General features: G+C 42.8%; 1 protein-coding gene across 6 annotated transcripts in view; it reads right to left on the reverse strand.

Annotated features, from left to right (window-relative positions):
- Positions 1-301: 301 nt before the first annotated feature.
- NOD1 (nucleotide binding oligomerization domain containing 1) overlaps positions 302-24,549 on the reverse strand; it is a 111,536-nt gene continuing 87,288 nt past the window's right edge. For 5 of the 6 annotated variants that reach the window (XM_033930060.1, XM_033930055.1, XM_033930059.1 and 2 more), the window contains exons 11-12: positions 13,538-13,621; positions 302-681 (exon numbers count right to left, since the gene is read on the reverse strand). In XM_033930060.1, coding sequence (XP_033785951.1) covers positions 609-681; positions 13,538-13,621 — 157 coding nt within the window. In that variant the 3' untranslated portion in view covers positions 302-608. Of the gene's footprint in view, positions 682-13,537; positions 13,622-24,549 lie in introns of those variants that run through there. The other variant, XR_004538024.1, reaches the window with a different exon arrangement.

The raw sequence follows: 24,549 nt of genomic DNA on the forward strand, positions 1-24,549 counted from the left end.
AATAAAACTTGAAACTTGTATCTCATTGTGCCCAGTGATTCTTCAGACTGCTCGATTCAGACCTTTTCAGCTCATAGGATACCTTTGGATTTGATTCATGGTAATAAGGGTCTCCCAATATCCCATATCTCAGTATGAGCACAAACTGTATTTTGATTGAGCACATATTTAGTGAATACTCATTTTAAATACTGACCAATGAAGTGCCATCCTTTGCAAAACAGTTTGTAATGCAGTATCTGAAGACCTGCCTTACAGTGGTAAGACAGCATAGTCATAAAAAAAGGGGATTTCTCAAATATAATACTAGAACAGGTTTCTATTTATTTTGAAAGACCATGGTTTTATGAGTTTGGAGTTATAAATACTACATTAGTACACTTTCTGACTACAATGCAAAGTTTTTCAGCTGTTATCTTACTTGTGTATTTAAAATTCAATAAATAATATTTTTAAAAAAAGTAAAATCAAAGCTATTCATCAAAGTCTCCAGTTCACAAAGAACTGAAAACATTCAGTTAAAACCTTTGGTGAGATTTTATAGTCAGTAATATCTATTGTATTAAGACTCTAGTAAGATTCACAGCCTTGCAGTGGAAAGAAATTACTCAAAAGCAAATAATCCTTGCTTCGTCTTCCAGGAGGCTGAACTGTGCTTCTTCTAACAAATTACCATTTAAGCTGTGGAAAGGAAAAATAAGAAAAGAATGTTATTTATTTGGCAAGGTTCCTTTGCTCAAAGGTGGTGAGAGGACAGAAGATTTGGGGGCTCATTTTCAAAGCACTTAGACACAAAGTACCACAGAAACCTATGGTACTTTGTGTGTCTAAATGCTTAGAAAATAAGCTCCTTTGCCTAAAAAGTGAGCAGTTTTACAAGTACCACTTTCCTTTTCTTAAGAACTAACCATGGTGCTCACCTTGAAGACCGATGGCATAACATGGATATCCAAAACCACACAAGCAAAATGAGAAAAATAAATCACTAACAACAACACTCTCAAAATCATACAGCACAGCAAACATACATACCACGAGAAACGCACAGAGCCCCTTGAAAAAATATGCCCCTAAATGTTCATGGGGTTATTCAAAATGCCCAGGTCCAGCACATTTACAGCTTTCCCTTGAAAAAATTACTTCGAGGTAGGAAAAAGCCTTAGAGCCCCTCCTCCACCAACCAAACAACAAAATGAATGAAGAAGTGGAGACTATCACGGGGTGAAGTTAAATCATTAGCATAAAAAAACCTCCTCGATTGATATTTTACTAGGAAAAAGCCTTGTGCAATGCAAACCTTTAGGTATTGAATAAAGCCACCATGAAAATGTTGTTTTACAAACAGATTTTCTTATAACCACAATGGAGATACTCATCTGAAGTTAGAAGCACACCACACACCGGTGGAGGAGGGGCTCTGAGGCTTTTTCCTACCTCGAGGTGATTTTTTCAAGGGAAAGCCGTAAATGTGCTGGACCTGGGCATTTTGAATAACCCCATGAACATTTAGGGGCATATTTTTTCAAGGGGCTCTGTGCGTTTCTCATGGTATGTATGTTTGCTGTGCTGTAAAATTTTGAGAGTATATAACATGGATATCACCACTTTTTGCACTATCCATTCCATCTGTGGGAAAACATTTCTCAGAATATTCTGATACCTCTGCATAACAACAGCTAATGAAACCCTGGTATTTTATTCCTTAGCAAGGTAGTCATCCAGGGAGCATAAAGAAAGAGTCCTACTACAGTATTTCTCAAGCCAGTCTTGGAGGTACTTCTAACCAGTCCATTTCTCAAGATCTCCACAAGGTATATGCAGAGAAGAGTGTGCATATGTGCACCATATGCAAACCTACTGCTGCATATTCATTGTGGACATTCTGAGAATCAGACAGGCCTAAAAAAGGAATAAATCCGCAAGTTTATTATTATTATTCAATTTAGAAGAATTTCTAGCTTGCCTATCCTAAACGGTTTGTTCTTGGCAAGAAACAAAAAGGTACCAGGGGTTGGGAAGCTGGAGTTGAGAACCCCTGATTGACTGGGGGGGGGGGGGGGAGGGGGAAGAGATGCTGAGCTGGGGGGGGGGGGGACAGTAGTAAAAAGTAAAATATAAGTAAAGTTACAATGAACAAATTAGTAACACTATCTTATAAAACATAAAGGAAATAGAAGTTTTGGAATTTCCACACTTGCATCTCTCATCAAGTTAAAGCTAACTTATTTACTCCATCCAATCAGCAAATTAATACAGAACCATGCAATAAAGCCAAGTCAATGTTAAAATCAACAGGGAAAAAACTATATCATCAGTATACAGCCAATACAGTAACCCAAGTGGATTTAGTATTAAACAAATAGTATACAGGTAGACATTAAAAGGTATGGATGACCTCAGACTGTCTCCGCCTGTTCTGGTGGTTTGTTGTTTTGCGCACTGTATTTTGTATTCTGAAAATGTTATATCAGCTGATTTGTACTTTGTCTTTCAATAAACTGCTTTGAAAAAAAAAAGTATGGATGACAATGCAAAATCCTGAGGTATATCATATGATTGTGCAGTTCTTCAAGATTTCTAGTTATGTTCCAGGACAGGATGCAAAACATATTCTATGGCACTATTCTACCCCCCTACAAAAACAAACAAACAAACCAACCCCCCCCCCCCAAAAAAAAAAAAACAACAACAACAAACCAAAACAAACAAACAACTGTGAGCCATATATAAAAGTGCTGTATGTATGGTGTGAAGGAAGGCAATGAATATATATATCCATTAGTTTGTATACTAGAGAAATAAATGCATGCTAATCAGTGTGGGTAAATCACGTTTAATAAAGAAATGCATTTGCATGGCACCATGTCTGTTGGTGTCCACATAGTGAAGCTGTTTACTTCTACCTAGTGTTCTCAGTGGACAGCAGGATTAAGTCTCACAGGTGGGTGATGTCATTACGACATACTGTATTTTTCGCTCCATAAGATGCACTTTTTCCCCCCCAAAAGTGGGTGGAAATGTCTGTGCGTCTTATGAATCAAATATAATTAAAGTGCTGCTAAGGTAACAGTGAGACCGCAGCCAATGGCAGAGAGAGGAAGTGAGCACGTGACCGAGTACCTGCGACACGGGGCGGCACTCATAGCTGTTACTAAGGTAATCGAGCAAGACTGCGGCCAATAAATGAGGGAAGTAAAGAGCACGTGACTATACCTGCCGAGCCTCTAACGCTGCGGAAAACAGACATGAGCAGTGAGGCCCGATACAGCTGGGGGAAACGAGACAGACAAGATTAACCCTTTCCCAGCAAGTTACATACCCTCAAGGCAAGTGCAAGGAATCGCGCATCTCCTTTCCGGCCTAAGGGGAGCGAGGGATATCAATTCTTCCCCCAGGGAACTTGAGCTTCTTCGTGAACCCAGTGCAGCAGGTGTTGACCAAGGGCACTATGGTTTGCTGGATGATCTCCCATGTTTTTGGTGTAAGTATGGCCTACAATAGCAGTACAAGGGTATCCATTGTTCTCTGACCATATTTTCAGCCCTTTTACCTTCCTTTTTAGAGTTCTGAGGTGCTGGCATGGTTCTCACTTAGGTGGGCACTTCTAGGACTTTGCTGAGTTTTACTTCCGTGTTGGAGATTTTTAAATGAGCCTGTCCCAGCTTACCACAAGACCAGAGGGGGGACAGGGTACAGGGCAGGGCGAGGGGCTGGGTGCAGAGCCTGGCAGGGGGTGAGGGGGCTGAGTGCAGAGCCTGGTATATTTTATTAAATATATTAGTACACAATTTGGTTCAGAATATTTTTTTTCTTGTTTCCCTCCTCTAAACCTAGGTGCATCTTATGGTCAGATGTGTCTTATAGAGCGAAAAATATGGTGTGTGTGTATATATATATATATCTATAGAAAGTAGATTCATTGACTAAAAAAGCCTATAAAACTTTGCACATATACAAGTAAGTGTTGTACTAAGCAGCGCTCAGTGAAGCTTTCTCGGTCTATATCAAAGCTAAGAGCAGGCAAAATAAGGAGGCAACTGAAACTCTACAGGGAGCTGGGAAGAGAATGTGGGACTCTTCCTTCTGCTATCAATAAGAAATTTTGCTTTCTCCATGGACAAACAGCCATTTTACCTCTTCAAGATGTAACTTACCTTGAGCTACAACTGAAAAAGGTGCAAGTTTAATTCAAAATCCCTTCCCTGTCAGACAACCCACTATTTGGATACCGTATTTTTCGCTCCATAAGACGCACATTTTTTCCACCCAAAAGTGGGTGGAAATCTCGGTGCATCTTATGGAGCGAGGTACAATTTTTAACACACACCCCCCCCCCCGCTTCAATTTAAATCACCCCGCTGCACCTTTTAAAACACCCGCCCGCCTACCTGCCGCTGCCATTGTAGTACCTGGTGGTCCAGCGTGTATCCCTCCCTCGCTAGTGGCACACAGGTCAGGAGCAAGCTGGACCACCAGGTACAGGGGGGGAGGATGATTTAAAATTACCAGGAGGGGGATGATTTAAAAGTACTAGGGGTGTACAGGGGGATGATCTAAAAGTACTGGGGGATGATTTAAAAGATACTGGGGGTACGGGGTGATTTAAAGGTATTGGGGGTACGGGGGATGATTTCAAAGTACTGGGGGAGGGTACAGGGGGATGATTAAAAAAGGTACAGGGGGTGTAAAAAATTGTTAGCCAGCAGGGATGGATCCATCCTGTCTCGGCCTACTACTAGACCACCAGAGGTGGGACAACGTACAGAGCCTGGCAGGGAGAGGGGCAGGCTGCATAGACTGGTAGGGTATGGAGGGAAGGGGGCTTGGTGCAGAGTCTGGCAGGGAGTGAAGGGAGCTGGGTTTAGAGCCTGGTATATATTAGTACACAATTTGGTTCAGAATGTTTTTTTTCTTGTTTTCCTTCTCTAAATCTAGGGTATGTCTTATGGTCAGGTGCATCTTATAGTGCGAAAAATACGGTAGTTAGAGATTAATCACATATTTTAAGTAGATTTCTGAGAACTGATTGGCTGAATTTACTATTAAGAAAGGAATCAGCCTCAAAGCAGTAGTGCATGAGTGGGCAAACTATGGCCTGTGAGCTATTATTGGCCTATAGCCACCTTTTCTCTTACCCATGGCAATTCTGTGTGGTTTGTGTCTTCTCCCACCCATTTCCCCATTACTTCTCCATTCATCATAATCAGTTTTTAAGAACAGTTGATTTTAAGTTGGTTTGTTCTTTTTAAAATTCTCATTGGCCCAAATTCTGGATTTGACACCATCATGGGGGTAGCACCAAGTAAGAGTATTTCATATGTACCTGATGACCCCCGAGAACATCTATAAGAATAGGATCCCCCTCTCCAGGGAGGAGTACCAAGGATTTAGAAAAAAGAGTGGACTAAGCAATTTATAATTTTCACTATGTGATAAGAATATCCCTGAGCAGATGCTGAAAAGTTTCTGAAAGTTGCGATATGCCTTTTGCAGAAGAACAAGCATATAGGACAAAGTTGAATTATATATTTTTTTACCTTTAGCTCCTGAACTATTTGAACATTGCATATGTAATCAGAATGTAGCATATACTGTATATGGCAACTGTATTAACTTCCTGCAATGCCTGGACTTTACCAAGGATTTTTTACCTAAGTGCTGACAGTTATTGGACTACCTTTTAATTGCTGATAGGTAAATTTTATGCCTAACAAGTTTCAAGTTTATTAAAATTTTTGATTAATCGCCTATCACGATTTCTAGGTGACGTACAATAAAAAGGGGATACTTGTAATCAATAATAAAAATATCTGACATGGACAATAACAGATGCAACTCAAAACAAAGTGCGAGGAGGTAGAACTACAATAATTCAAGAAAAGCAGACATAAAAGGTAAAAATAATAGGAAAGGGGGGATGTTTGAGCTATTAACCAGAGAATAGATCAGTGCTGGAAAACTGCTGACCTTTTGTTTTATATAACATTGGTTAGAAGTTTCTCAATAAAAAGGCAAAAGCAGCAAGGTAGAGTGAGCCAGTCAGTTGTAATCCACTGTGTTAAGTGGACACTTAACTGCTTCTGAAAGCTTTCACCGAGTCTGTGTTTGTGTGAATTTCTTTCTCTTTATCATGCTCTGAAAAGGGAAACAAGGACTAGGAAGGGTTTCTGCCTGGGAGGTATTCAGAGTAAACCTAAGAATAGCCTTACTGGGTCAGACCAAGGGTCCATCAAGCCCAGTAGCCCGTTCTCACAATGGCCAATCCAGGTCACCAGTACCTGGCCAAAACCCAAGGAGTAGCGACATTCCATGCTACTGATCCAAGGCAAGCAGTGGCTTCCCTCATGTCTTTCTCAATACCAGACTATGGACTTTTCCTCCAGGAACTTATCCAAACCTTTCTTAAAACCAGCTACGTTATCCGCTCTTACCACACCCTCTGGCAACGCGTTCCAGAGCTTAACTAGTCTACCACTCAACTCAGGTCATCTACTCAATTCGCCTCTAGGGAGGCGTTTGAACTCCCAATGTTCTATCCATCCCCCTCCCTCCTTTACTTTTTTTAATCTTGATGTATTTCGTTCATGTCAATCGTAAATGTAGTCTCCCCCTCCTCCACATCTGTTGCTCATGTGATGGATTTTAATTTTTTTTTTTAAATTAATCTCTGTTTTTAAATTCTTTTATTGAATGTAAACCGTCTAGATACATTTTGAGACAGTATATCAAAGATATAATAAACTTGGAAAGTATTCTCTGAGTGAAAAAAAATTTCCTCCTAATGGTTTTAAAAGTATTTCCCTGTAACTTCATTGAGTGTCTCCTAGTCTTTGTCATTTTTGATGGAGTGAAGAATCCACTCAGGATTTTGTAGACTTCAATCATATCTTCCCTCAGCCGTCTCTTTTCCAAGCTGAAGAGCCCTAACCTTTTTAGTCTTCCCTCATACGAGAGGAGTTCCATCCCCTTTATCATCTTGGTTGCTCTTCTTTGAACCTTTTCTAGTGCCACTATATCTTTCTTGAGATAAGGAGACCAGAACTGAATGCAATACTCCAGATGAGGTCACACCATGGAGCGATACAGAGGCATTATAACATTCTTAGTCTAAAATCCAGTATAGTACCGGAAGACTGGAGGGTGGCCAATGTGACACTGATTTTTAAAAGGAGTCCAGAAATGATCCGGGAGATTATAGACCAGGAAGTCTGACATTGGTGCTGGGCAAAATGGTAGAGACTATTATAACATAAGAACATAAGAAGTTGCCTCCACTGGGTCAGACCAGAGGTCCATCTCGCCCAGCGGTCCACTCCCACGGCGGCCCATCAGGTTTATGACCTGTGAAGTGGTTTCTGACCCCTTCTATGACCTACCTCTGGTTCTATCTGTACCCCTCAATCCCCTTATCCTCCAGGAACCTATCCAAACCTTCCTTGAACCCCTGTAAAGTGCTCTGGCCTATCACATCCTCTGGAAGCGCGTTCCATGTGTCCACCACCCTCTGGGTAAAAAAGAACTTCCTAGCAATTGTTCTAAACCTGTCCCCTTTCAATTTCTCCGAGTGACCCCTAGTGGTTGTGGGCCCCCACAGTTTGAAAAATCTGTCCTTATTCACCTTCTCAATGCCCTTTAGGATTTTGAAGGTTTCTATCATGTCCCCTCTAAGTCTCCTCTTCTCCAGGGAGAACAGCCCCAGCATTTTCAACCTGTCAGCGTATGCAAAATTTTCCATACCCCTTATCAGTTTAGTCGCTCTTCTCTGGACCCCCTCAAGTACCGCCATGTCCTTCTTGAGGTACTGCGACCAGTACTGGACACAGTACTCCAGGTGCAGGCGCACCATTGCGCGATACAGCGACATGATGACTTCCTTCGTCCTGGTTGTGATACCCTTTTTGATGATGCCCAGCATTCTGTTTGCTTTCTTTGAGGCTGTTGCACACTGCGCCGAAGGTTTCAATGTTGTGTCCACCATCACCCCCAGGTCTCTTTCAAGGTTGCTCACCCTTAGCATTATTCCCCCCATTTTGTAGCTGAACATCGGGTTCTTTTTCCCTATATGCATGACCTTGCATTTCTCTACATTAAAACTCATTTGCCACTTTTTTGCCCATTCTTCCAGTCTCGTTAGGTCCCTACATATACATAAGCATGGATTACTGAGAGAAAGCCAGCATGGATTTAGTCATGGGAAAGCTTGCCTCACCAATCTACTACATTTCTTTGAAGAGGTAAATGGACATGTGGATACAGGTAAGCCTGTTGATATCATGTATTTGGATTTTCAATAAACCAGAAACCAGAACCCCTTTTATGAAGCTGCAGTGGAGCACTTTAGTGCAGGCCGGTGAGGTAAATTCTCCAATGCTCATTCAATACCTATGAACATCAGACCACTTACCTCGCCAGTCTGCGCTAAAACGCTCTACTGCAGCTTGATAAAAGGGGGTCTAGGTTACTTTAAGGCTGGTACTGTGAGAATGTTCAGAACACAATGTTGCGGGGTCAGCACTTTCCAGATCATTGCATGATCTGTGTCCCAGTGCTGATACCATGAAAGACTTGTGAGGAAATTAGAGTGTCATAAGATAGGAGGTAATATCCTATTATGGATTAAGAACTGGCTGAAAGACAAAAAACAGAGAGTACCATATTTTTTTGCTCCATAAGATGCACTACTTTTTTTCTGCATCTAATGGAGGGAATATTGCGTAACAGACCGTGATGTGCAGTGTTCTCCCTAGTGTCTTTTAGCCGGGCGCTCCACCTGGTTAATTTAGGTGAGCACCTGGCTGTTTGCCAGGGAAACCTTTACCTTTATTCGCCTTTTTAAATCCTGGTGGTCCAGCAGTGTATCAGCAGGAGCAAGCTTTCCGCGCTCCTGCCCCGCGCTGAGCCCCTCCCTCGCTGGATGGTTGCCTCAGATCTCATGAGAACTGACGGCAGCCATTCTGGAAGCAGCGTGGGCCCAGGCTGGTGCGTGAAAAACATGCTCCTGCCTTGTGCAACGCTGGCCGCGAGATCTGAGGCAGCCAACCAGTGAGGGAGGGGCTCAGCATGGGGCAGGAGTGCAGAAAGCTCGCTCATGCCGACACACTTCTGGACCACCCGGATTTAAAAAGGCAAAAAAAGGTATAGGTTTCCCTGGCAGACAGCAGGGTGCTCACCTAAATTAGGCGGGCAGAGCCCTCAATGAAATAACCTTTTACAATACTGTTAAAGAGAAGAAGAGTTTTTGACTTTTGTGTTACCTTATTCACAGCTATCTATGGAGATCACTCGTATAGTGTGTAAACACTGGCATATTATGGATTTATTGAAAGTGTTTTCAGAAGAGCTCCTCTTTTCTTTTCAAAGAAGTATATCTATTAAGGAATTTTTTTTAATACATGGCACATAAAAGAACAAGATGATTGGATACTATAGAAGATGTGGTTGTTGTGCTGTCATCAGCTATGGATGGTATAGAATGGATTCATCCATAAATTGGGGTGAAGTATAAATTGCTTTATGCGATATCATGTGACTTGACATTTGCTGTATATTTGATCTATGTGGGGCAGTGTTCCCTCTAAGCGGGCGGGTGTTGTGAGCAAACTTTTTTCACTGTGAGCTAAAAATATCGGGCGCCAGCAAGTTATGAGCCAAATAAATATGTTGCTTTCTACCACAGAACTTCCTTACGTTTGTATGGAATCTATCCCCTTTCAACTTTAGAGAGTGCCCTCTCGTTCTCCCTGCCTTAGCTACTAAGTCTATTCCCTTCAGTACCTTGAATGTTTCTATCATGTCCCCTCTCAATCTCCTCTGCTCAAGGGAGAAGAGGCCCAGTTTCTCTAATCTTTCGCTGTACGGCAACTCCTCCAGCCCCTTAACCATTTTAGTTGCTCTTCTCTGGATCCTTTCGAGTAGTACCGTGTCCTTCTTAAAGTACCAGTGCTGGACGCAGTACTCCAGGTGAGGGCGTACCATGGCCCGGTACAGCAGCATGATAACCTTCTCTGTCTCTTCAGTCCAGCATCTGCCCCTTCCATTCACTGTCTGTCTTTCCCTGCCATCTCTCCTCCTGCCCCCCCCCACCCCCCAATTTGGTCTAGCATCCATCATCTTCCTTCTGTTCCCCTCATGGTCTGGCATCTCTATCCTTCCCTCCCCCCTGTGGTTTTTAGCATATCTCTCTTCTCATTTCCTCCACTCAGATCTGATCATTCTCTGCTCTCTCTTCCCTTTTCTTCTCTGGTCTTCCTTCTCTATTTTCTGCCTCCATCTAAATTAAATTCTTTCTTACTATTTAGTCCCGTTTCCCTCTTTTCACTGTGTCTACACACAGCTTGTCACCCCTTTCCCTCACCCCTCCATTATCTTACTATTTTCTTCCCCCTTTATTTATCTCCTCCTTCCATCCAGTATGTGTTCTTTCCCCACTTCCATTCAGCATCTGCTCTCCCTTCTCAACTGACATCCATCTGCCTTCTGCTCTCTCTCCCTTCTTCTCACTTCCATCATCTGTCCCCTTCTCTCTCTCTCTCATCTCCTCCATTCCATCATCTGCCCCTTCTCTCTCTCTCTCTCTCTCTCACCCCCCCAACTTCCATCATCTGCCCCCCTTCCCCTCACCTTTGTGGGTCACTTTCTTTCCCCTGAGGGTGGCTCATGTCACAGGGGAAGCTTTGGCCGAGCAGAACCGCTTGATTGACAGTGGAACTTACTTGATTGATGTCGATGCTGGGGCCCGTTGCCGTTTGAAGGAAAAAAGGAACCTGTAAAGGCGAGAGGAAGGGAAACCTCCAGGACAGCTGCTTTTTGCCCTCCTTCAGCGGCCCAAGAGTTCAGACCAGCAGCGGCAGCTCTGTATGCTTTTAACTTCGGCACAGAGCTGCCCCTAATCAATAGTTTAGCGCGGTTTCATGAGGCAGCCTCGGGGCCTTTGATAGCCGGCCCGCTTCGATGATGCGATGTGGGCCGGCCTAGCAAAGGCCCCGAGGCTGCCTTATGAAACCGCGCTAAACTATTGATTAGGGGCAGCTCTGTGCCGAAGTTAAAAGCATACACAGCTGCCGCTGCTGGTCTGGAGGTGCGGAGACAAGGCAGGAGGCAAACGCGGTGGAAGGCAGGAGTCCCGGCGAAGGCAGGAGTCCCGGCACAGCGACTGCAACAGGAAGTTGCAAGTCAGCTGACGCCGGCCTTTCGTTGCGGCGGGGACCGAATCCTTCGCGGACCGGCAAGATTTTGTTTGCGGACCGGCGGTTGAAGAACTGTGCTCTACACTGTGTGCGCTGTGACGAGAAACTTGTGCGCTGCGAGGTAATATTTTGTGCGTGAGCGCACCCCAGCGCAGCTTAGCGGGAACACTGGGCAGAGCTGGGCATGTGCACCCAGTGAATTTGTACTGAATGAACATAAATCTAAAAGTCAAACTGGTACTGAATCAGCTCATTGGAAAGCACACAGCAGCACACTATTTCAGATATGCACTGGTGTATCTTGGATACAGTGCAGAGAGTGTGGGAGAGTGGCAATTACGAGTGCTATTTAAGGAACAATGGTGGATTTTCAAACCGGATTCTGTTTCTCCCAATAGACAATGAAAAACAAGAATGGATGACGTTAGTATGAAGCGATGGGTGGAAAGCTGATCTCTCTTTAAATTAGACATAAATGTCGGTACCATTTTGAAGCCTATAATTAGATTGAGTGGAGTACTGAGAGTGAATGCAAGGTATTACTAATGTGCCAGGAGTTGCTATAAGTGTTTGAAAAGGTTAGATGTCAATTTATTATTTTGTTGCAGGAACCTGTACCCTGATGCATCTTAATGAATAATGTCCAAGCAATCTCCGACATGACATGTCACTCTTGAAGATATTAAGAAAGGTTTTGGAACTATTACTATTAAAGAAATTACACCTGAGAAAATATGCAGAAAAATATATATGCTGTACTAGTATTACAAATAAGAAAAACAAATGCTGTAGAAAATAATTACTGAACTCACCATCTGATAATCCAACTGTATTACAGAATGTGAATAGTTTTGGGATAGCTTAACAAGTACTAAGATATATGACAAGCTTCCCTATAAGTAAATATTAGTATTTCCACATATTAAAGAGCAGATAGTATGCTGAATGCATGCGTGAGAGAGCTGACACTGAATGAATGTGGGTTTACTTGTGAATATAGTATACAAGATGTTAAGGATTTTATAGATGCTAGAGATGAACAAGTCAGCTTTTAAAAGCTGAACACAACAACTGGCTAGGAAAACCAGCACTAATTTATTAAAAGGGTTTTAGTAAAAGGAATTTCTATAAATATAAAAAATAGAAATATCTCTTTCAAAACATTTCTATAAGACTTTTGGTTGTGTAACTAGGGAGAGTGTGACAGGAAACGCTTCCTTATTGTTCACTCAATTAAAAATGAAATTTGAAGTACCAAAATTACTTTTATAAGAATGAATAGCTGTTACACAGCTATGGCAGTCTGGGGTAGAAAATGACACGGGGACAAATTTTCCCCCGTCCCCGCGGGAACTCATTTTCCCATCCATGTGAGTTCTTTTCCTGTCCTTGCTCCATTCCTGCGAGCTCCGAGCTCATCTGCACAAGCCGTAAACACTTTAAAATCATAAGTGTTCAAGGCTTGTGTGGTTAAGGCAGAGCTTACAGGAATGGGGAAGGAACAGGGATAGCAACAAAACTCACAGGGATGTGATGGGGAAACTGAGTTCCTGTAGGGACGGGGACAAATTTGTCCCTGTATCATTCTCTAGTCTGGAGTTACTCTTGCCTAAATACATTCAGGTCTCAGGTCTCTTAGAGCTAATAAAAAGGAATATAATTTTCTAGGTAAACCTGTCTTAACTGGCAGGTCTGTGGAAAAATTAATGAAGCATCTATGTCCGTTCCCTTCCTCTATGTTCCAAATATATTTTCTTTTTATGCCATAAACTTGATTTTACAACAATTTCTATTTGGCATTTACTGATATTTTTCCTCCAAAAGCCACATTTTTTTCAGGTGGATCGAGCATTTGGTTATATACTGAATGTCATTTACTGAAAACAAAAGAGAAAACTGCAGCCAGTATGTACAAGATGCAGGCTGTGTTTATTAAACCAACTATTGTCACCCTTTGTTTTACAAACCCTGGGACCTGACACGGTCCGTGTTTCAGAGAACACGCTTTCTTCAGGGTCCCAGGGTTTGTAAAACAAAGGGTGACAATAGTTGGTTTAATAAACTTAGCCTGCATCTTGTACATACTGGCTGCAGTTTTCTCTTTTGTTTTCTGCTTGCTGTTCTTGAATTGTAGACACCGTTGGATTTCCTTGTTGTTTGCGAATGTCATTTACTGACCAGTACCTGAAGAATTGGTAACGAGCGAAGTCAATGTGGAATGGATGTTAAAAACTCTGTATCTTGTCAAAGACAAAAATGTGCACATTGCTCATGAGAACTATTTAAGCAACAAGAACTATCCCCAAAAGAGCATAAAAATGCCTTCCAATATCTAAGATGCAAGATCTTACCAAATTTCACTTATTTGTGTATTTTCCTTAAGAGCTTCCCTGAGGCACATGGCACCCTTGATCGTAATTTTATTCTGGATTAGCCTGGAAAATAGAATATTTCAACTTTTAAACATATAATCCTTTCCTATCTCTTTATATTATATGCAGTTGTATATGTTTTATTGCAAATAATTTTACAGCTTGAAATTTCTCTTAATATTAAAATGCCGACAAACATTATCACAGCTTCCAACATAAGGGAACCTGCACAGCTCGGCTTCTGATTCCTTTTAGATTCTTGATTGATATCAGCAAATTATGTACTAGCCTGATTAAGACAGGCATCTCTTTTGCCTGGACTTTGTTTTTATGAAAAGTGCAAACATAGATTAAATCATAAATGTGAGCTAAGCAAAACAAAACATATTCTTTTTAAGATTTCAAATAACTATCCATCCAACTGGCAAGCCATTTTCACTTAATGTAATTCCCTTTAACAAAAAGTTGTGCTTATGAATGATAATTAAAAACATGATAAACCCCCCACCCCCAAGATGGGAATATACACAAGCTGCTAAAATTAAACAACAACCCCCAGATTCGATATATGGTGCCCAAAATTGGATGCCAATCTAAGATGTGTGCTCAATTAAATTGACTAAGGAGCCAACTAGAGCCAATAATTAGGTGCTAATTGTCACTATTTGACACTGATTATGAATTTAGCACACATTTTACTAGGCAATATTCTATGCAGTGTAGTGAATCCTCAGGGTGAGATAATAAGATCTAAGAAGCAAAGTTCCAATAGGAACAAAAGCTTCAATGCTTTACCAAGACTCGGACTTGACCGGCGAGAGAGACCGCTCATTGTTTCAGCCGCACACCATCATAATGTGTGCATAACAAGTGAAAATTATAATGAAAAATATGATAATTCAACAGTCCTAGTGACAATGAAATTCCACAAACACAACATCCTGTAATGTCAGCCAAGCTTAGAAACGAGGAAGATATTTTCACGGTCAGAATTATACTTAGCTTGTGCAGAGCCTTGTGTATTGCAAACGCCATTAAAATGTTGACGGGACCACCAGGAGAATAAACTGTTCAAGTGCTGTTCTACATCTCCTCAAAACTGTTCATAGGTTCGACCAGGTTTGGTTTCAGGGAGCACAACCCCTTCTTCAGGAACTCTTCCAGCAGTCACACAATTGAAATAAACATCAAAGAAAAGTGAACTTTCAGATGCTAGTGCTCTGCACTCTTGCTTGTTACAGGCTGAAAGGGGAGTGCTGAAGCGGAATACAAAAGTCATTCAAGTAGACATAATGACATCATGTATTAAAAAGAAGCTTGAATAAAGCAAAATTTAAAGATATACAGTAATAACCAAATGACTTGGGCAAAAACGAAGAGAAAGAGACCAAAACTTTAAAGGGTATAAAGTTATCATATTGGTTATCAAAAACTAAATTTGTTATACCAGAGATGTTAATGACCAGCTAACACTAATGTAAGAAATGGAATACCCACTAGCTAGTGTATGATGGACTAAGTATTGCAAAAAGCGTCATAAAACCCTGCTGGAGACAAGCATGTGAATTTAAATAATAGTATTCCATTCAATAAATTCATTAAGTCCATCTGGTTGAACGGAATTAAATTCAAAAATCCCAAATTTCTCACGAAGTTGAATACAAGCCCTCTTGTTTCCTCTAATAATAAACCAGCAGCTCAGAATTACCTTACCAGCTGTAATAGAGATACTGGGACTCAATTGGGAACAACCTTGGGTGAACACCACCCATGTGGTGTGTGTTCCATTGTGTGTCAATTCTTTACAACTTTCCACTCGGAGTCACCCTTACACTCACAAAATTATTCTTTAAGACACTACCTCATGCCAGTCACAATGGGTCTGGCACTCTGCTCTATGTAGGTTGTACTTCTTGCCAGATTAAGGTTAAATTACAAGAGCACAAAAGCAGGATACAAACAACAACCATCTTGGCTCCATTAGTTTCTCATTGCTTAGAACATGACCATGCTTTTCATAATCTGAGATGCTTTATTACTGAATAGATCCCAATCACCTCTAGAGGAGACAAGATGTCTCGCATTCAACTTTGTGAGCAATTTTGGATTTTTGGCTTTAATTCCATTCAACCAGATGGACTTAACAAACTTATTGAATGGAATACTATTATTTAAATTCACAAGTTTATGTTTCCAGCAGGGTTTCATGATACTTTTTCCTTACATTAGAGTTAGCTAGTCTTTAACACCTCTGGTATAACAAATTTAGTTTTTGGTAACCAGTATGATAACTATAAACCCTCCTTTATTTCCCTTTAAAGTTTCGGTCTCTTTCTCTTTGTTTTTGTCCAAATCAGTAATTTTTTATATTTAAAATTCTCTTTAATCATAGAAACATGACAGCAGATAAAGGCCAAATGGCCCATCTAGTCTGCCCATCCACAGTAACCATTATCTCTTTCTCTCTCCGAGAGATCCCAATTGCCTATCCCAGGCCCTTTTGAATTCAGACACAGTCTCTGTCTCCACCACCTCTTCCAGGAGACTGTTCCATGCATCTACCACCCTTTCTGTAAAAATGTTTTTCCTTAGATTATTCCTGAGAACTATCACCTCTTAACTTCATCCTATGCCCTCTCATTGCAGAGTTTCCTTTCAAATGAAAGAGACTTGACTCATGCGCATTTACATTACGTAGATATTTAAACATCTCTATCATATCTCCCCCCTCTCCTGCCTTTCCTCCAAAGAATACAGATTAGATCTTTAAGTCTGTCCCCATACGCCTTATGATGAAGACCACATACCGTTTTAGTAGCCTTCCTCTGGACCAATTCCATCCTTTTTATATCTTTTTGAAGGTGCATCCTCCAGAATTGTACACAATATTCTAAATGAGGTCTCACCAAAGTCTTACACAGGGGCATCAATACCTCCTTTTTCCTACTAGCCATACCTCTCCCTATGCTACCTAGCATCCTTCTAGCTTTCACCGTCACCTTTTCAACCTGTTTGGCCACCTTAAGATCATCATATACAATCATACCCAAGTCCCGCTCTTCTGTCATGCACTTAAGTTCTTCACCCACTAAACTATATCGTTCCCTCGGGTTTTTGCAGCCCAAATGCATTTCCTTGTATTTCTTAGCATTAAATTTTAGCTGCCAAATTTCTGACCATTCTTCAAGCTTCGCCAGGTCTTTCTTCATATTATTCACACTATCCGGCATATCTACTCTATTGCAGATTATGGTATCATCCGCAAAGAGGCAAATCTTACCCAACAACCCTTCAACAATATCGTTTATAAAAATGTTAAAAAGAACAGGCCCAAGAACAGAACCTTGAGGCACACCACTGGTAACATCCCTTTCTTCAGAGCGATCTACATAATGTCATCACATCTACTTGAACGGTTTTTGCATTCTGCTTCAGCACTCCCCTTTCAGCCTGTAACGAGCAATGGTGCAGAGCAGTAGAGTCTGAAAAATTCACTTTTCTTTGATGTTTATTTCAATTGTGTGACTGCTGGAAGGGTTCCTGAAGAAGGGGTTTGTATTCACTGAAACCAAGCCAAGCCAAGTTTTGAGGAGATGTGGAAAAACACTTGAAAACGTTTTATTCTCCTGGTGGTCCCATCAACATTTTCACAGCGTCTGCAATACACAAGGCTCTACACAAGCTAAGTATAGTTCTAACCATGAAAATATCTTCCTCATTTCTAAGTTTGCCTGACATTATAGGGTGTTGTGTTTGTGGAATTTCATTTTCACTAGGATTGTTGAATTATCATATTTTTTATTATAATTTTCACTTGTTCTGCACACGTTATGTGAAATCCCATGATGGTGTGCGGCTGAAATAGTGAGCAGACTCATGCCGGTCAAGTCCGGGTCTTGGTAGAGCACTGAAGCTTTTGCTCCTACTGGGACTTTGCTTCTTAGAACTTACTACCTCACACTGAGGATTCACACTCTTAATAATTTCTTTATGTTATCATAGTGTGGTTCCTCCAACACAACCCCCTGTTAATATTTGCATTTGCTGCATCAATTTGAGATTTTTTTAAGTATCTGAGGCAATATTCTAGAACAATATACACTCAAATCCCACAGCATACAACCCAAAAGGAGGCATGGGCATTGCCTTGGGGATATTTCTAAAATTTATGAATATTGTTATTGAATACCAAGGATGTGCACCTAAATTGGGCACCGGGAATTACTCCTGGCTTCAGAACGTGGAAGTGCTGGTACCCGAATTCCCACTCAGTGCTATTCTATAATGTGTGCTCTTCTCTGAGAGCCTATTATAATATCATTGAGCACCGATTTTTACTGACCCTAGCTTAACAGGCTCATTTTCAAAAAAGAAAGATGTCTAAAAGACAGCATTAACCAGCACTTGAACGTCTTACTAGTCAAAACATTCAAGTGAGTCTTTCTGATCTATTTCTCTCCATTGCATCTAAATTTTAAGGGTGTGTGTTACGAGGCGTGTTTTGGGTGGGCTTAGGGCTTGGACATCCTGCAGGGATAATCAAACCTTTAACAAAACCTCCGGAGCACCATTAGATGTTTGGGATTAGACCTGTTTTAAAAATGAATAAGGATCAAAAATGTGCCCAAACTGACCAGATGATCACTGGAGGAATTAAAGCATGACCCCTTCTTGCTCCCCCTGTGGTCACTGATCCCCTCCCACTACCTAAAGATGTGATAAAAACCACTAGTTCTACTTCCAAAGAAGGAGAACAACCTAAGTGGACCTTTAACCTGGGGTAATTATTTGGAGGTTGGGTTGTAGGGAGAGAGAAGGTGCTGCTAGACACCTTATGCTCTCAACTAACCCTCTTAATGCAAGTAATGTTAGTAATTTGTAATTTTTCTCTAAAATCCAGTATAGTACCAGAAGACTGGAGGGTGACCAACGTGATGCCGATTTTTAAAAAGGGTTTCAGAAGTCATCCAGGAAATTATAGACTGGCAAGTCCGACGTCAGTGCTGGGCAAAATGGCAGAGACTATCATAAAGAACATATACGGTACATAAGAATGGATTAATGAGAGAAAGCCAACATAGATTAAGGGACATCTTGCTTCACCAATCTACTGCATTTCTTTCAAGGGGTGAATGAACATGTGGCTACAGGTGAGCCAGTTGATATCGTGTATTTGGATTTTCAAAAGGCATTTCACAAAGTGCCTCATGAAAGAATTCTGAGGAAATTAGAGAGACATGGGATAGGAAGTAATATCCTATTATGGATTAAGAAATGGTTGAAAGACAGAAAACAGAGTAGGTTTAAATGTTCTCAATGGAGAAGGGTAAATAGTGGGGTCCCCCAGGAGTCTGTGCTGGGCCCGCTGCTTTTTAACATATTTATCAATGATCTAGAAATGGAAATAACTAGTGAGATAATTAAATTTATTGATGACAAAAAGTTGTTCAAAGCTGTTAAATTGTAAGAGGATTGTGAAAAATTTCAAGAGGATCTTGTGAGACTGGCTGTCAAAATGGCAGACAATGTTTAATGTGAGTAAGTGCAAAATGATACATGTGGGAAAGAGGAACCCAAACTATAGTTACATGATGCAGGGTTTCACATTAGGAGTCAGTGCCCAGAAAAACGATCTAGATTTCATTGTTGAGGATATGTTGAAACCCTCAGCTCAACATGCTGCAACGGCTAAGAAAGCAAATACAATGTTAGGAATTGTCAGGAAAGGAATGGAAACAAAGATAAAAATGTTATAATGCCCTTGTATCACTCTATGGTACAGCTGCACCTTCAATACTGTGTGCAATTCTGGTTGCTGTATCTCAAAAAAGATATAGCAGAATTAGAAAAGATAGAGAGAAGGGTGACAAAAATGATAAAAGAGATGAGACCACTTCCCTAGGAGGAAAGGCTAAAGCAGCTAGGGCTCTTCAGCTTGGAGAAGAAACGGCTCAGGGGGGAAATGATAGAGGTCTATAAAATACTAAGTAGAATGGAAAGGGTAGATGTGAATCACTTGTTTACTTTTCAAAAATATTAGGACTAGAGGGCATGCGATGAAGCTACTAAGTAGTAGTAGATTTAAAACCGGAGAAAATATTTCTTCACACAAGATCTAATCTAATCTAATCTAATCCTTAGGTTTGTATACCGCATCATCTCCACGTTCGTAGAGCTCGACGCGGTTTACAGTAGGAGAAATAGGAAGGAACTACAACAGAGGGTTAGAGGTAGAAGTGTGAAGAAAATTTAGAGGACTTGGGATGCCAAGAAATAAGAGTTTCCTTGATTCCTAAGTTGGAGGGAGACTTACATTTTTTGAGAAAATAATTCATTGCCGGATAATGTGGTAAAATCAGTTAGCTTAGCAAAGTTTAAAAAAGGTTTGGATAATTTCCTTAAAAAAACAGTCCAGAGGCCATGACTGAGATGGCTTGGGGAAATCCACTGCTTATTCCTAAGTTAAGCAGCGCAAAACCTGTTTTACTACTTGGGACCTAGCTAGGTACTTGGGACCTAGGTTGGCAACTGTTGGAAACAGGATGCTGAGTTTGATGGACCTTCGGTCTGTCCTAGCATAGCAATTCTTAAGTTAACACGCACACTGAGACCATTTCTGCATTGACCAGCCGGTAAAAACACACAGTAAAAGCGGGCTAAACCTATGGTAATGTATTCTGCTTGGGCCCCCGAGTGTTTCAGAGAATCAGAGTGCCTTGTCTGAAGTTAAATTTATCACTTTGATGCACTTCAGCTGTGATGGGTAACACAACCAAATCCTGGGGATTTTAGTGCTTTGGGCAAACCACACTAGGGATCATTTACTAACAGTAGAGACCAATTGAATTTTGGTTTTAGCACGAAATTGTAGTCCCGCTCCCTGCTGCCTCAAGGCAGCCTCCTTCCCACTGCTCCTGACAGAAAACACACTCCCATTTGGGGCACCCTCCACTCCACCCTCCTCCCCCATCCCCCCTTCAGTAGGCCCTCCCCAGGCCTACCTTGTAAAGGCCCTTGTGGTATAGTGGTATCTCTGGGGCAAGAGCATCCTGAATCGCTCCTGCCCCCTTCCTCTGTGCTGCAGGAGATCACAGCCACCATTTTGGAATTGTGAACGGCCTGAGTAGCAGCAACTTTTCTTTTTTTATTCAATTTTCTATACCGTTCTAAGGGAGCTCAGAATGGTTTACATGAATTTATTCAGGTACTCAAGCAAGTTTCCCTGTCTTTCCCGGTGGGCTCACAGTCTATCTAATGTACCTGGGGCAATGGGGGGATTAAGTGACTTGCCCAGGATCACAAGGAGCAGCGTGGGTTTGAACCCACAACCCCAGGGTGCTGAGGCTGTAGCTTTATGTTTAAATGATTTTTATTATTCCAGCAGTAAAGCAATGTTACTTACCGTAACAGTTGTTATCCAGGGACAGCAGGCAGCTATTCTCACTAGTGGGTGATGTCATCCGACAGAGCCCCGACACGGACATCTTGAAAGCATGTCTTGCTTGAAGAAACTTAGAAGTTTCGAGATGCCCGCACCGCGCATGCGCCAGTGCCTTCCCGCCCGATGTACCGGGCGTGTCTCCTCAGTTCAGGTAGCTAGCCTGAGAAGCCAACCCAGGGGAGGTGGGTGGGACGTGAGAATAGCTGCCTGCTGTCCCAGGATAACAACTGTTACGGTAAGTAACATTGCTTTATCCCAGGACAAGCAGGCAGGTATTCTCACTAGTGGGTGACCTCCAAGCTAACCCCAATGGGATGGTGGGAGAGTTGGCAAGTTCAAGAGAACAAATTTTGTAACACTGTTTGGCCAAACTGTCCATCCCGTCTGGAAAAAGTGTCCAGACAATAATGAGAGGTGAATGTATGAACCGAGGACCAAGTGGCAGCCTTACAAATCTCATCAATCGGTGTCGATCTGAGGAAGGCTACAGAGGCTGCCATTGCTCTGACCTTATGGGCTGTGACCTTACAGGGAAGGGATAATCCAGCCTGGGCATAGCAGGAAGAGATACAAGCCGCCATCCAGTTAGAGATGGTGCGCTTCGATACAGGTCGTCCCAACTTGTTTGGATCAAAGGAGACGAAAAGTTGAGGAGCAGTTCTGTGAGGCTTTGTGCGATCCAAGTAGAAAGCTAAAGCACGTTTACAGTCCAGAGTGTGCAAAGCAGATTCCCCAGGATGAGAATGAGGCTTTGGAAAGAACACTGGAAGCACGATGGATTGGTTGATGTGAAATTCGGATACCACTTTAGGCAAGAATTTGGGATGAGTACGAAGGACCACCTTGTCATGATGGAATACAGTGAATGGTGGATCCGCCACTAGGGCCTGAAGCTCGCTGACCCGGCGAGCTGACGTGAGGGCCACTAGGAAAACCACTTTCCAGGTGAGATACTTAAGTGGAGCCTTGTTGAGAGGTTCAAACGGAGGCTTCATAAGATGAGACAGGACAACATTGAGATCCCAAACCACAGGAGGAGGTTTGATAGGAGGGTTGACATGGAAAAGTCCTTTCATAAATCTGGAAACCACAGGATGAGCAGACAAAGGTTTCCCCTGTAGAGGCTGATGGAAAGCCGCAATAGCACTCAGGTGGACTCGTATAGAGGTAGACTTGAGACCAGACTGAGACAGGTGTAGAAGATAGTCCAATACAGAAGAAAGGGAAGCTCGCTGAGGTTCCGTGGCATTGGAAACACACCAGGAGGAGAATCTAGTCCATTTTTGGGAGTAGCATTGTCGAATAGCAGGCTTCCTGGAAGCCTCCAAGACCTCCCTCACTGCTTGAGAAAACTGGTGAGGAGTTATGTTGAAAGGAACCAAGCTGTCAGGTGGAGAGACTGCAGATTGGGATGAAGTAATGAACCTTGATGTTGAGTGAGTAGTGAAGGAAACACTGGAAGAAGTAGTGGCTCCCTGCTGCTGAGTTGAAGTAGAAGGGAGAACCAAGGTTGTCTGGGCCACCGAGGAGCAATCAGAATCATGGTGGCATGGTCTGATCTCAACTTGACTAGAGTCTTTTGAATGAGAGGGAAAGGAGGAAACGCATATAGGAAGCGATTCCCCCAATCCAGTAGAAAAGCGTCTGCCTCGAGGCGATGGGGAGTGTATATCCTGGAGCAAAACTGAGGCAGTTTGAAGTTGTGGGGGGCTGCAAAGAGGTCTATCTGAGGCGTCCCCCACTGTGCAAATATCTGATGAAGGGGCTTGGAATGGAGAGTCCATTCGTGAGGCTGGAGAAGACGACTCAATTTGTCTGCCAGGACATTGTCTTTCCCCTGAATGTAGACAGCCCTGAGGAAGGAGTTGTGGCGGACCGCCCAATCCCAGACTCGAACAGCTTCCTGGCAAAGAGGGGCCGAGCCTGTGCCCCCTTGTTTGTTGACATAATACATGGCGACCTGATTGTCGGTGCGAATTAGGACCACCATGTCGTGAAGCAGATGTTGAAAAGCTTGAAGAGCATTGAAGATGGCTCTGAGCTCCAGAAGATTGATCTGATGGAGTCGTTCCGCACTGGTCCAGAATCCCTGAGTGCGGAGACCATCCAGATGAGCTCCCCATGCATAGTTCGATGAATCGGTGGTGAGAACTTTCTGGTGGGGAGGAGAGTGAAACAGTAAACCTCTGGATAGATTCGAAGAGGTCATCCACCAGAGAAGAGACTGCCGTAGAGCAGGAGTGACTACAATGTGGCGGGACAACGGGTCGGACACCTGAGTCCACTGAGATGCCAAGGTCCATTGAGGAATTCTGAGATGTAGTCTGGCAAAAGGCGTCACATGAACTGTGGATGCCATGTGACCCAAGAGGACCATCATGTGTCTCGTTGAGATGGACGGGCGAGAAGACACCAACTGGCAGAGCAGAAGAAGGGCATCCATGCGCTGAGGAGGAAGGAACGCTCGAAGTTGGATGGTATCCAGGACCGCCCCGATAAAGGGGAGAGTCTGGGTGGGCTGAAGATGTGACTTGGGAAAGTTGATCTCGAAGCCCAAGTTCTGCAGAAAATAAATTGTCGTCAAGGTCGCCGAAATGACCTCTGGAGCCGACGGGGCCTTGATGAGCCAGTCGTCGAGGTATGGAAACACCTGGAGACCCATGTTCCGGAGTGCAGCGGCCACCACCACCAGACACTTCGTGAAGACTCTGGGCGAAGAGGAAAGGCCGAGTGGAAGTACTCGATACTGCAGATGTAGATGTCCCACCCGAAATCTGAGGAACTTGCGGGAGGCCGGATGAATCGGGATGTGAGTGTAGGCCTCCTTGAGGTCCAGAGAGCATAACCAATCGTTCTGCTCGAGGAGGGGATAGAGAGAGGCATGGGTCAGCATACGGAACCGCTCCTTGACCAAAAACTTGTTGAGGACTCGAAGGTCCAAAATGGGCCGCAGATCGCCCGTCTTCTTCGGAACCAGGAAATATCGAGAGTAAAACCCTTGGTTCTGCTGATCTAACGGGACTGGCTCGATGGCCCGAAGCCGAAGCAAGGCCTGAGCCTCCTGGAGAAGAAGGGCGGTCTGCGTTAAGTTGGAAGGATACTCTCTTGGAGGGTGGTCCGGGGGGACCCGTTGGAAATGAAGAGAGTATCCCTCTCTTACGATGGTAAGGACCCAAAGGTCTGTGGTGATTGACTCCCATCGATGACAAAAATGATGGAGACGACCCCCTATGGGAAAAACAGGGGAAGACAGAACGTTGGTTATGCTCCCTGGAAGAGAGTCAAAAAGGCTGAGTAGCCTTGGGTGCAGCCGGCATCTGAGGCTTCTGCTGAGTCTTTTGCGGAGACTGTCTCTTCGCAGGCTGTCTCGCAGGAGGAGTCTGTCTCGGTTGATAACGCCGTTGGTAAATTTGAGGCGGTCTAGAGGGACGAGACTGCTGAGGCTTCGGTTTAGGACGCAGAATAGACTGAAAAGACTTTTCATGGTCCGACAGCTTTTTAGTAACAGTTTCTATAGACTCATCAAATAGATCAGCTCCTGCACAAGGTA

Source organism: Geotrypetes seraphini, chromosome 2 (assembly GCF_902459505.1).
Source record: "Geotrypetes seraphini chromosome 2, aGeoSer1.1, whole genome shotgun sequence".
Taxonomy (NCBI): domain Eukaryota; kingdom Metazoa; phylum Chordata; class Amphibia; order Gymnophiona; family Dermophiidae; genus Geotrypetes; species Geotrypetes seraphini.